Source organism: Protopterus annectens, chromosome 1.part1, assembly GCF_019279795.1.
Source record: "Protopterus annectens isolate FY-2018-M chromosome 1.part1, PAN1.0, whole genome shotgun sequence".
Classification (NCBI taxonomy): Eukaryota; Metazoa; Chordata; order Ceratodontiformes; family Protopteridae; genus Protopterus; species Protopterus annectens.
The window spans coordinates 1,373,222,459-1,373,234,841 of record NC_056726.1 but is presented as its reverse complement, the minus strand read 5'-3'; the positions used below and the strand labels follow the sequence as shown (position 1 = coordinate 1,373,234,841).

The 12,383-nt window shown below is 39.4% G+C and overlaps 1 protein-coding gene across 1 annotated transcript in view; it reads right to left on the bottom strand.

Annotated features, from left to right (window-relative positions):
- The window catches only part of DCC (DCC netrin 1 receptor), a 2,283,601-nt gene that overhangs the window by 404,558 nt on the left and 1,866,660 nt on the right, over positions 1–12,383 (bottom strand). Inside the window, exon 15 of the mRNA XM_044089014.1 lies at positions 3,130–3,324. Coding sequence (XP_043944949.1) covers positions 3,130–3,324 — 195 coding nt within the window. The remainder of the gene's footprint in view (positions 1–3,129; positions 3,325–12,383) is intronic.

Below are 12,383 nucleotides of genomic sequence, written 5' to 3'. Positions count from 1 at the left end.
TTATGTCAGGAACCTGGGTGGCAACTCCCAGATATGCTCTGAGTTAGTGCAAAATGACAAAAAATACACTGAACCCACAGACATTGCCAACATCCTGGCAGACAGGTTCAGTGCAAATTTCTCCCCCCCTTCCCCCCCAAAAGAGCAAATGTCTATCCCAACAGAGTGTAGCCTCCCTGACATCACAGATGCACAGGTGAGAGCTGCCCTCTCCAAAGCAAAACACACAGCATCAATGGGACCGGACGGTGTCCTGGGCTGCGTCTTACATGAGCTCCAAGAAGAACTGAACCCTCACATAAAGTCACTGTTCAATCTCAGCCTTACTACAGGATATGTACCCAAGGAATGGCGTGCAGCAACAGTGGTCCCACTCCACAAAGGTGGTGCCACAACGGACCCCGGAAACCATTGCCCTATAAGCCTGACGAGCCTGGTCTGCAAAGCTATGGAGCGTATCATCATGGAACTCATAAACAAAGACATTGGGAACCTCCAAACACTGGATCCTACCCAATTCGGCTTTGTTAAGGGCAGATCTTGCCTCTTGAACCTGGTTGACTTCTTTAAAACGGTCACCAAGGCCATATATGAAGGGAAGGTAGTCCACACAGCCTACCTGGACCTCGCAAAAGCCTTTGACACAATACCCCACTCGGGCATCATAAATAAGCTCACCAGCTTAAATATCAACCCCTATGTCACAAGATGGGTTGCAAACTGGCTCAGGGATAGAACCCACATGGTCAGAATTGCAGGTGCCATGTCAGACTCTAAACCAGTTACAAGTGGCATCCCACAAGGGATAGAACCCACATGGTCAGAATTGCAGGTGCCATGTCAGACTCTAAACCAGTTACAAGTGGCATCCCACAAGGCTCAGTCCTGGGACCTCTCTTGCTCGGTATATATTTGTCTGAGGTACAGGCTAATACGGGAGGACTATGGCTGACCAAGTTCACAGATGACTGCAAACTGGGTGCCATAATTGACTCACTGACTGACACAAGCATCCTCCAAAAGGGTCTCACAGAGACAGATAACTGGTGCCAGAGCCATGGCCTAAAGCTAAATGCCAAAAAGTGTATTGTCATCCCCTTTGGGAAAACAAAAGTGCCCACAAATTATCACATAGGTGGTAATCCATTAAGTACAGAAGAAGTAATTAGGAATTTGGGGACCCAAGTAGATAGCAATCTCTACTTTGACAATCATGTTGCCAAAGTGGTTAGAAAGACCTTCTATATAGCCCACCTTATCACGAAAGGGTTCACATCTAGATCAAGTGAGGTCATTGTGCCCCTCTACTCATCACTCATCGGGCCCATAATTGAATACAATGCCCCATTTGGGATGTACCTTACCCGACACCTGCAGCAACTGGAAAGACCCCAAAAGTACCTCACCAAGAGGATCAAGGGACTCAAACAGATGCCCTACGCAGTTAGGCTAAAGAAACTCCAGCTCTACTCAGTTGCTTACCGCCTACTCAGAGGTGATCTGTGCCTGACGTATAAAGCCACGTCCAAGCCAGAATTAATGGACATGCTCCACCTCAGGAAATCCAAATCCCTTAGAGCTACACGCTCCAGGGACTTAAACTTCAGCACAGAAATAAATAGGGCATGCTGGAGGGACAGATTCATATCCCAGAGGCTCCCCTCACTCTGGAACAAAATCCCAATCCATGTTAGGCAGAGCCCCTCAATGACCCTCTTCAAGAGAAATCTTGACGAGTGGATGGGAGATCGTAGATTTACCCCTGGGATCTCTTCTGTCTCCCTACTAGACAGAGGCACAGTAAACTAACCTTAAAAGGGCTATCTTCTGTGACCTACTATACAAAGGCACAGTCAACTAATCTAAAAGGGTGGCGAAAGCCAAACACACTCTAGCTAGGCTTATAAATGGCCTAGGGCAGATAGCCTAGTATCACCCTATGAACCTATGAATCTATGATCATAAGCTCGAAATTCATAAGCCCGAGACCAAAAGCCTGAAAACTCAAAAGCCTGAAACTCAAAAGCTTGAAAACACACAAAATACACATACTGACTTTAATGTGGCTTCGCTATTCTTAGTGCTGTGGTGGAAAGTTACGGGTTGGGTTCAGGTAAGTGTGCGATTGTTTTTACGTTAGGGTTAGGGGCGGGTTAAGTGAGTTAGGGTTAGGGCGCAGGTTAGGTGTGTGTGCAATAGTGACAGACTTTAGGGTTAGGGGCGGTTTAAGTGAGTTAGGGTTAGGGCGTTGGTCAGGTGAGTGTGCGATAGTGACGGACCTTAGGGTTAGAGTTTGGGTTAAGGTAAGTGGGTAGATAGTAATGTCTTTGTACTGGCATATTAGCATTATTTGTATTCTGTGTGTTTTCAGGCTTTTGAGTTTCAGGCTTTTGAGTTTTCAGGCTTTTGAGTTTCAGGCTTTTGTGTTTTCAGGCTTTTAAGTTTTCAGGCTTTTGGTTTCAGGCTTATGAATTTCGAGCTTATGATCATTCAGGCTTCTGAAGGGGAACCATGTGTGTGTGTGTGTGTGTGTGTGTGTGTGTGTGTGTGTGTGTGTGTGTGTGTCTGTGTGCATATATATATATATATATATATATATATATATATATATAGCATCACTCTTTCACAGCATCATTTAAAGTTCAAAGTTTTCTAAAGGAAATATGAATTTCCTCATTTTTTAACAGGATGTGATAGTTGAATTTGCACTTCACATGAGTGTATCAGAAAATGTCTCTTAGCACAAGCCAGCTAATCAGATAAAAAAGAGACCTAGAACTGTGAATAAAAAGTGTTTCTCTTTTAAATATTGGAAAAAAATCATTAGCACATAACCACTCATGCTTCTGAATATAATTATTCACGGGAAATGTACATTCAATTTTCACAAGATAATTTACTTTACTGATGCCTTGCTCTATATATGCTGGTTACAAACTACAAAAATGTAATTATTGAACTGTTGTGCAATTCATGTGAAGTTTCATTAGCAAAAACTAGTACCATTATTTGTTAAAATGAGACAACTTGATGACTTATTCATGGGAAGGAAGGAAAAGTATTAAGACAAAAAAATCACAAATACTCATCCAATTAGTATAGTATTATATAATGTGATTGCATACTCACCCAACTTTTCAATTGAGTAATATCGTTGCTTGCTGTCCACCCTTACAGTTTCAGCATAGGGGCTACCCACACCATATCCAATGATGTAACCTCGTACGACAATATTAGGGTTCATAGGTGGAGTCCAGCTCATTACGATGCTTGTTGTCAAAGGCCTGACGTGAAGTGAACTTGGTTGATCAGGTACTTGGGATTCTGCAATAAGTACAATAATAAACATCAATGCTGCAAGTATTAGACGTTTATGATTAATAACTGCATAAAGGTTTTGTGTGGTAGTAAAACCTTTTTCAAACTAATGAATATAATAAGGTGTTCCTTTACTTCTCATGTTCATATTCCTCCAGAAATAATATTTATTACCATATATATGTCTCTCTATTCAACACTTTTCTCTAATGCATTTTAATCTCCACAACCTTCCTGTATCTAATATGCATACACCACCCATCTCCAGTTCACATCCATTGTAGTACCTACTAAGATAACGTACATGGGTGTTGACTGCTATGATTTGTTTAAGAATGTTTGGAATTGCAATGTTCTGTTAGGTAACATGTCAGTGTTGGTCATATTATGCTGTATGCAAGGATGTATTGCATGTTAGCTTATTTTTATATTTCTTTACTTACATATGCAAATTCAACGGTTGCACAACCTTGACCAAAGGGAATGTACTAATAATGTGCTATATCTGACAGAATGTAAGTCAACTACATCATAAATTGACATACTACAGTTTCAATGGGTTGCGATATTTTCACAACCTTTTGATGAAATGAAAAATTAACAACAGCAAGAAAAGTATTTTATATATATATATATATATATATATATATATATATATATATATATATTTTTTTTTTCATTTATCGGAAGTACACTCTACCGAATCTAAAATCTCCAACTCCTTTTAAGTGAAAGAGATGTTTAACGAAATTGCGCTTTCACAAACTACACATCATCGAATAACAGAAATCCAACCATATACACTAAAAACAAATTTTTGCAGGGGGCAATTCCCCCTGCACCCCCCCATGTTGGTGGCTGTCCCCTCCATATTCCTGCTAATTATATATACTAATACCGAGATCACACTACAGTGGGGAAAAGGGCACATTTCCTTATCTTCACTGTACTGTGATCTATACCATCAAGCCCCAACTACTGTAACACCTTCCACTCACATTAAAAATGTAATGGACAACTGAAAAATGTCACACCTGCTGGTCCACACCATCCTGGAACTGCCAGCAATTCTTCAGTGAAGTGTACTTCACAAAAGTGCAATTTTGTTAAACAGCACTTTTGCTTTAATGGAGTCAGTGATTTTAGAGAAACACTAGCAGCTCTGAGAGTTACCAGCTAAAGAAACCCTTCACAGCTACAAATAAGAAATCTTGCATGCAAAAAAAAAAAAAAAAGATTATGAGTAGTTCTTAAGAGTGTAGTACCCTTGAGATCAAGAAGTCAGTAGTCTCTGAACTTTAAGAGATAACCAACACCCTTACAAATAAATTTATCTCAAATTTTATTATTATTATTATTATTTATTTCCATTTGTTGACTGGGAAAATCCGACTGGACACAGCTCCTTTCCCGACTGGACACAGCTCCTTTTTCAGTGGTGGCATGGGGAGAAAAGCTCCACAATAAAGAACATTTAATGACAAGATAAAAAGAAGTATAGGTAGGCTTTTTGTTTAACAATAGCAGTACAACAGACATAGTTCAAAATGAATAGTATATTTAGGTGAAGGATAATTGCATATATACTACACACTTACAGCATCGGTGCCATTTAAGATGGCAAGTATCCTAATAGTTGATCTAGCAGATATTAACATTACAGCTGAGATATAGGTTTACAAGCCATGTAGTTGGCTGCAACCACAGATAGTTAGTAGGGTGAAAGATAGGTATAGGGTGGTTGGAGTAGTGATATTAATGAGGGTTGTTACAGGGGCATGCCCAACGCTCTTTCAGATGAGATTTTAGGACAGCTTTAAAGTTAGTACATGATGACACAGAAGTTATAGTGTGAGGAAGGGTATTCCATAATTTTGCTATGGAGTAGGAGAAGAGAACTTCCCCAGCAGAATTCCTGGTTCTAGTTACCTGTAATTGATTTTTGTTGTTGGAACTTAGTGGTCTGGTGGTATGATAGGGCTGGAGTAGATTTTGGAGGGATGGGACTTTAAGAGGATAATTTACTAGTTTGTGGGCGAGTGAGAGTTGGTGCCATTGAAGGAGGTGAGGGAGTTCTAGCCAGCCAAGTTCAGTAAGTGAGGTGCAGTGGTGGCTATGGTAGGCTGCACCAGTAGCAAACCTCGATACTTTGCTGTAGCAAGTCTTGAGTTTACTTAATTTGCTTTGCCTTAGGTTGGTAAATATTGGAGAGACGTAGAGTAGGGCGGACATTAGGTGGCTATTTGCAACTGACATCCTGGCTGTTTTGGTGAGGAATTGCTTATTTTTGTATAAAGCTCCTAGTTTTTTGTGTACTTTTTATGGTTAATGAGATGTGCATGTCAAACTTGAGGTTATTGTTAATCTCAACTCCAAGTAGTTTGGATAAGCCAGTGCACAAAGTATTTCATCTACAGCAACCAGATTTTAAACCTCCATTGTCATAGAAGACCAGTTTACGGTAGGTCACAGCTACAGGCCCAGTTTGTGTCCCTAAACTCTGGCTACATTTTCAGAAGTACTAGACAAAATCTTACAGAACTGACTTTTTGTCATTGCATAACAATTTAATATTGTTTCAACTGCACTTACTGTAACGTCACATTTATTTTCCCTCAGGGTCTCCCTGCAATTTCACTACCCCAGTAAACAAATGTGAATAAAATGAAAAATAAAAATAAAATGCACATCTTATTGTTCAAAATTTTACCCAATGGAATTTCCTCTGAAATATGGCAGGAGGCCACATTAGTTCCTTTCAACAAGGTGGGAATACACAGCTAATTCAAGTGGGTAAGTTTTTACTCCGGTGATGAAACAATATCAATTGTTATCCAGATTTGTGAAGAAACTAGATTAGAATTTCAAAAACGGTGAATCCTGCCTGCATGAAAAGGCTCGGACAAGTCTGTAAATGTTATTTAGTGTTGTTTTATGTGAATTATAGGCTAAGTGCAGGAAGACAATAAGTTGAATGTGCTCTGAGTACAGACCAGTAGTAAAAGAAAAGTATTCAAAGAAAAATATTTGTTACTTTTAATATGTATGTAATGGAAGGGTTTCAGTCTGCATTTGTATACTACAATGTATGCCTTTTTAGGTTTGGGGAGGCCCAAATTACTATTCTAATACTGAGGAGAAACTCAAGGATATTTCTCTGTTTGACAAAGGCTCACTGTGACAAAAATATGAGAACCTACTTTACAGATGAATATATTAGTATGCAAATATTCAAAATGAAGGCAAGCACATTCAAGTTTTTGAGGGCCGAAGGGCTGGCATCTTGGCATGAACCTATAAATCTATGCTACTACAGCTACAGGTACATATTGACCAGAGAGAAGCAGACTGCAATTTTGTGTCAGCACAACTAAATCCTGCACTACCTTGTCTCCCCACTAGACTAAATTATGTTTTGTTACATTAGTAAAATAACAATTTATTTTACCGTTTTGCCTCAAGACACTTACATGACTCGGTATTATATGTTTTATATATCAACTAATTACCTGATTATGAATCATGCCAATTGTAAAGAGTTTTTTCTTAACTGCTGAAATAAAGTACAAATCATCCAAAAATAAATGCAAGAGATGCCAAAGGTGATTAAAAACATGCAGTCCTGTATCAGAATATTCAAATGAGCATTCTGGGAATCATTTGCATGTGCTGGTAGGTTGAGAATCATAATGCTGTTACCTAGCCAGGCTACTGCACATATATATATTTTGTTTGATGTTTCTCAGCTGTACTCATAGCATCACATAAGGTTCATTGTTTTTCAGATGAGATACAAATGTCTTTATTTTATAATGGGATGTAATATTTTGCATTTGCACTTCACTTGATTAAATCAAGCAGTGTTTCTTAGCTCAAGAGGGCATATTTTTTTTACAACGATATAAGCAATATTGTCAGCATCAGAGTAGAAGGTTCCATTAGAAATAATTTAGCGCAATAATGAAAACCATTTCTAAGTTTTGTAAGTAACTAAAGAAGGCCTTGTGGTTATCATTAGAATTAGCAATGACCCTGAGTTGTTAACTGCCCTTGTACTTCCTGATAGAATGGAAGTTTTATTTATTGGTTTTAAGTCCCATATATATTATAGAAATGGGTATCTCCTGCAGCTAGCGGGAAATGTACTTTTTTGTTGCAGTGCTTTTTTACATGTGGATTCCATCTATCAGTTTATTTTTGAATTTACCATAATATTTATGGAAGATGGGAACAACATTTTAGTTGTATCTTCATATGCAGAACTAGAATTCAAATGAGTATGCAACAGCATTGGGTCCTGATAATTTGACGAACTACACCATTTAAAGTTGTTAAGAAAATCTGTTAATAGGAGGAAGTTTGTTTTGGAGTAATCACATTTTTTTTAAATATAACTGTGTTTTAAGGGACAGGGTCACTGCTGTGTGATTGTATTTTACTGAAGAGGTAATGACATTCGGGCTGGTACAGAAATTAGAATAGTTACTAAAAACAAGGTCAAGAAGGCTTTCATACCTTGTGGTGAAAGGAACAATTTGAGCAAGGATATTAGCATTAATAAATTTGAGGAATCTTTAAGTATATTTATTGCTAGTTGTGTAGGTATGCCATATTATAGCAGGGTAGTTAATTTTCCCTATAGTAAGTACTTTTGTTGTAATGGAGAGCTTTTTAGTCTGACCTATAACAATATTTATTGTCAGTGCAGGACATAAGAAGAGATCTAGAGTAAACAGTAATATGGTAGTCTTACTGAGAGTTACATGGGCCTTTACAAGTTTCACTGTGGTATCATGCATGATTTAACATGAATCTGAGGGTTCTGCAACAAATATGGATACAAGGAGGGACTGGCATAATAGTTAAACTCTTTACCTCACACATACAATTTACAGGGTTTGATTCTGACCTCAAGTTGTAGGTTAGGTTTGTAACAGTCTGCAGACTGATATCCTAGTATGTACCTATGAACCTATAAACAAATGTTAGACCTAAATGTATGGTAGGTGCTAAACCCTGGCAAGGCAGAAGTGCTGTCTTTGCATTTGCGCCGAGTTTCCGTAATAACACAAATATGTATGTCTTCAGTGCAGAGGAAGGCCTTGAACTCAAATGATTTGCTGTTTGAGCTTGTAGCTCTGAACAGTAATGCTTAAATGAGAAGTACATCCATAATTACTTTGCTTAAATGACAATGTGGGGCAGAAAGACTTTGGTCAGTATGTGAAAGTCATGAAATGGGAACTGCAGCTCATAACCTGTCAAAGCAGGAGGGTTTGTTGGTCTGTTTATCATTACTTAATAAGACAGTTGTTGAAGCCAGTCACTTTATCTTTGAACTTAGTTAATGCCTTTGGTGAGGTTAAGGTTGTTTATTCTTACATGGCCAACCACAAGGGCATACTCATATTTAGAATGGTGAAGGGTCTTCATGGCTCTTATGATGTTTCTAATCCTAGAACCAGAAAAACAGTTTTCTGTAATTCTTTCCTTGTCCAATCTGCTGAGAGCAGTTCCACTTCTCCTACATATAGAGTTACAAATAACAAAGACATTGTGGCTCTATGCAGGCCCTTAAGGGAGCAGGCATGCAGTTTTGGTGATTCATATACAGGTATATTTGAGATTAGATGTGGGTAGAGACATTTACAAGTCCAGGGTGGCAGAGGTTTGTCTTGTAGGTGCCTGAGAGGCTTATGCTGAGACTTTTTAGCCATGTCAGCAAATGCTCATAGAGTGTTATTCTACTGTTTATCAATATAGGTGATGTCAAGAAACAAGCTTCCAGACTAAATATTTACATCCTTTCATATGGAATCAAAGTGGTCCAGAACTTAAGAGTTGTCAGTAAAATATAGCAGTTGCTGCACTGCCACAAAACTCCTGGAGCTAACAGACTGCCAAAAGAAGAGGTATAGACAAGCTGTTGATCCATGATAAAAAGAGCAGTATTCATTTTTTCAGGATATTTTACTGAAAAAAAATAACAAGAGTTGTCAAGAATAAGAAACAGTAGTGATTCACCTATTGGCAACCTATGTGGCTAACACTACTAAAGGTAGTCACACCACAAATGTGTGCCACAGGGAATTACGGTCATAATATTTTTCTTCTCACTATGAGCAAATAGTAGCACTAAACCCAACATCATTCCTCATTAGACAGTCTCAGGTCCTCTGGTAATCAGAAGTCTCATCCAAGATGTTGCAGGGGACTTCAGACTTGCCGCAGTCTTTTCAGATGTCCAAGCCAATACAAATGGGCTTTGGCTTACCAAGTTTGTGGATGACTGCAAGCTCAGGGCAATCATAGTATCCCTTGAAGATGCAAACGTCTTCCAGGAGGGCATCACACAAATGAACAACTGGTGTAAGAACCATGGGCTGAAACTAAATGCAAAAAAGTACCTAGTCTTCTCCTTCAGTAAATCATCCACTCTTGCAAAGTACAGCACACCTCTGATGGTAGAAATGGAAGTTACAGATCTGGGGACTTATTTGGAAAGTGATATAACCTTTGACCATCACATGTTCAGTTAGAAAGTCATTTTATATAGCAAAAGTTATAAACAAGGGTATTGCATCCAGGTCCAGAGAGGCTATTGCTCTCTGTACACAGTCCTTATTAGGCCAGTCATTGAGTACAATGCTCCCTTTGGTATGTATCTAAAAAGGCACTGCTTCAACTCTAATTCCCACAGAAATTCTTTACCAAAAGTGTCTGGGGAGTCCAAAACATGAATTATGGGGACCACCTTAGATCACGCTCCCTATTCACAGTCTCCTATAGACTGCTAAGGGGTGACCCTAGTCAAGCCTTTAAGGCCTTCTCAGACCCTGTACTGATAAACCTGGTCTATATCTGCAAAAACAATAGCATCAAAAACACCTGCTCTAAGGACTGTATTATTTCCAGCAATCTGAAGAGGACATGGTGGAGAGACATATACATCTGACACAGGCATCCCTTCTTTGGAATAGGCTTCCCAACCACATAAAATTAGAAGTTATACACTTACCATAACTTGACATCTATGTTGTCCATTTTCATTCTTCCTCACTGATGGATTATGGATCTTACCCTCGGATCTGACTCATTCACAAAACTTAAGATCCAAATCTCAAGCTCCTCCCTTTGCCCATAATGCCATACCCCAACCACAACTCCTCAGACCAAGTTTGCTGCCTACTGCCCACTGAGTTACAGATACAGGACAGACAGAAAAGAAAACTGAGGCTCAAACCTGGAACATGACCACATAAAATTAGAAGTTATACACTTACCATAACTTGGCATCTATGTTGTCCATTTTCATTCTTCCTCACTGATGGGTTATGGATCTGACCCTCGGATCTGACTCATTCACAAAACTTAAGATCCAAATCTCAAGCTCCTCCCTTTACCCATAATGCCATACCCCAACCACAACTCCTCAGACCAAGTTTACTGCGTACTGCCCACTGAGTTATAGATACAGGACAGACAGAAAAGAAAACTGAGGCTCAAACCTGGAACATGATTGTTCCCATGTCATCCAAAGATCCTTCTAGGAGTGACAAAGCCAGAGCATGGCTGGGAGGGAAGGTGGGAAAAATGAAAATGGACAACACAGATACCAAGTTATGGTATAACTTCTAAATCTGATGTTGTCCTTTTCATTCTTCCTCACTGATGGGTCAGAGACCCCAGCTACATAACTCTTGGGAGGCCCTCAAGGAAGGATATGCCAGGGCACTGTTGAACCAAAGAAAGCCCTGCTCCTGGAGACAATATCCAATTTGTCATGGTTAACAATGGTATGAGTGTTTCACCAAGTGGCTGGAGCACAGATATCATCAATTGAAATTCTAGAGGAAAAGGCAAATTAGGTAGCCATAGATCTAGTGGAGTGGACTATAGGAGGACGCGGCAAATCCAAATCTTTTTGAGATAAATCAGTGAAATACAATCAGTAATCCATTTAGCCAGAGTAATTTTGGAAACTGATTGACCTAAGCAGTTAGGGGGAAAAGATACAAAGAGCTGATCAGAGTTCCTGTACTGTTTTATTCTGTGAATATAAAAGCATAGTTGTTTATGAACATCAAGTAGGTGCAGCATATACTTGCCCTTAGTAAAATTTGGAAAGAAAACTGGCAATTGTATAGACTGGTTAATGTTAGTCTCTGTGGCCATTTTAGGTAGAAAGGAAGGGTTGGTTCATAGAGACACTTTATCCTTATGGAAAATAATGTAAGGAGGCTATTCTGATAAGGCCTGGAGCTCAGAAATTCTTTTTTGCTGCAGTAATAGCTACCAAAAAGAGTGTTTTCCAAGAAAGAAATTTCTCAGACCCCACCTTGATGGGACAGCTGCATTTCCGCAAGTCAAGCTCCACTTGAGTAACCTGCACACGTGACCTCAACCTGGTCTGTGACATCAATAGGACTTGTTGGCGGGACAGATTTGTGCCCCAGAGACTCCCCCTTTTGTGGAATAGAGTCCCTCTCTACATCAAGCATAGTACCTCATTAACCCTTTTAAGTGCAACCTAGATAATTGGGAGGGGAACAGAAAATACACCCTTGGGATTCTACCTGTTTCCCTGCTGGACAGGGACATGGAGTGCTGACTTGTCAGAACATGGGCTAAATACTTGGCTAGGCTTGTAAAGATCTTAGGGCTAATAGCCTAGTAACTCCCTATGATCCTATATAACATTTTTCTGCAGGTTCAAAGAGTTTCTGAGTCAACCCCTGAAGGACCACAGTGAGGTCCCAAGAAGGAGAGGAATCTTTTATGGGAGGTCTAAGGAGAAAAATTACCTTCATGAAAGATTTACATAACTGGAAGTTGACAAAGAAGGGGATTTGTTTCCAGCTTGGAAGTTGGATATGGCTGCTAGCTGAAGTTTAACAGTAAAAAGAGTAGAGAGAAAAAGAAGGATGGCTGAAATTGGGGCTGAGAAAGGGTAAATATTCTCTTTGCAAGCCCATATAGAAAACCTTTTCCATTTGCTTCTGCAAATTTTCTTGGTAGATGCCTTCTGGGAGGCTAAGATAATGTCATGATCCAAAAAAGTGAGC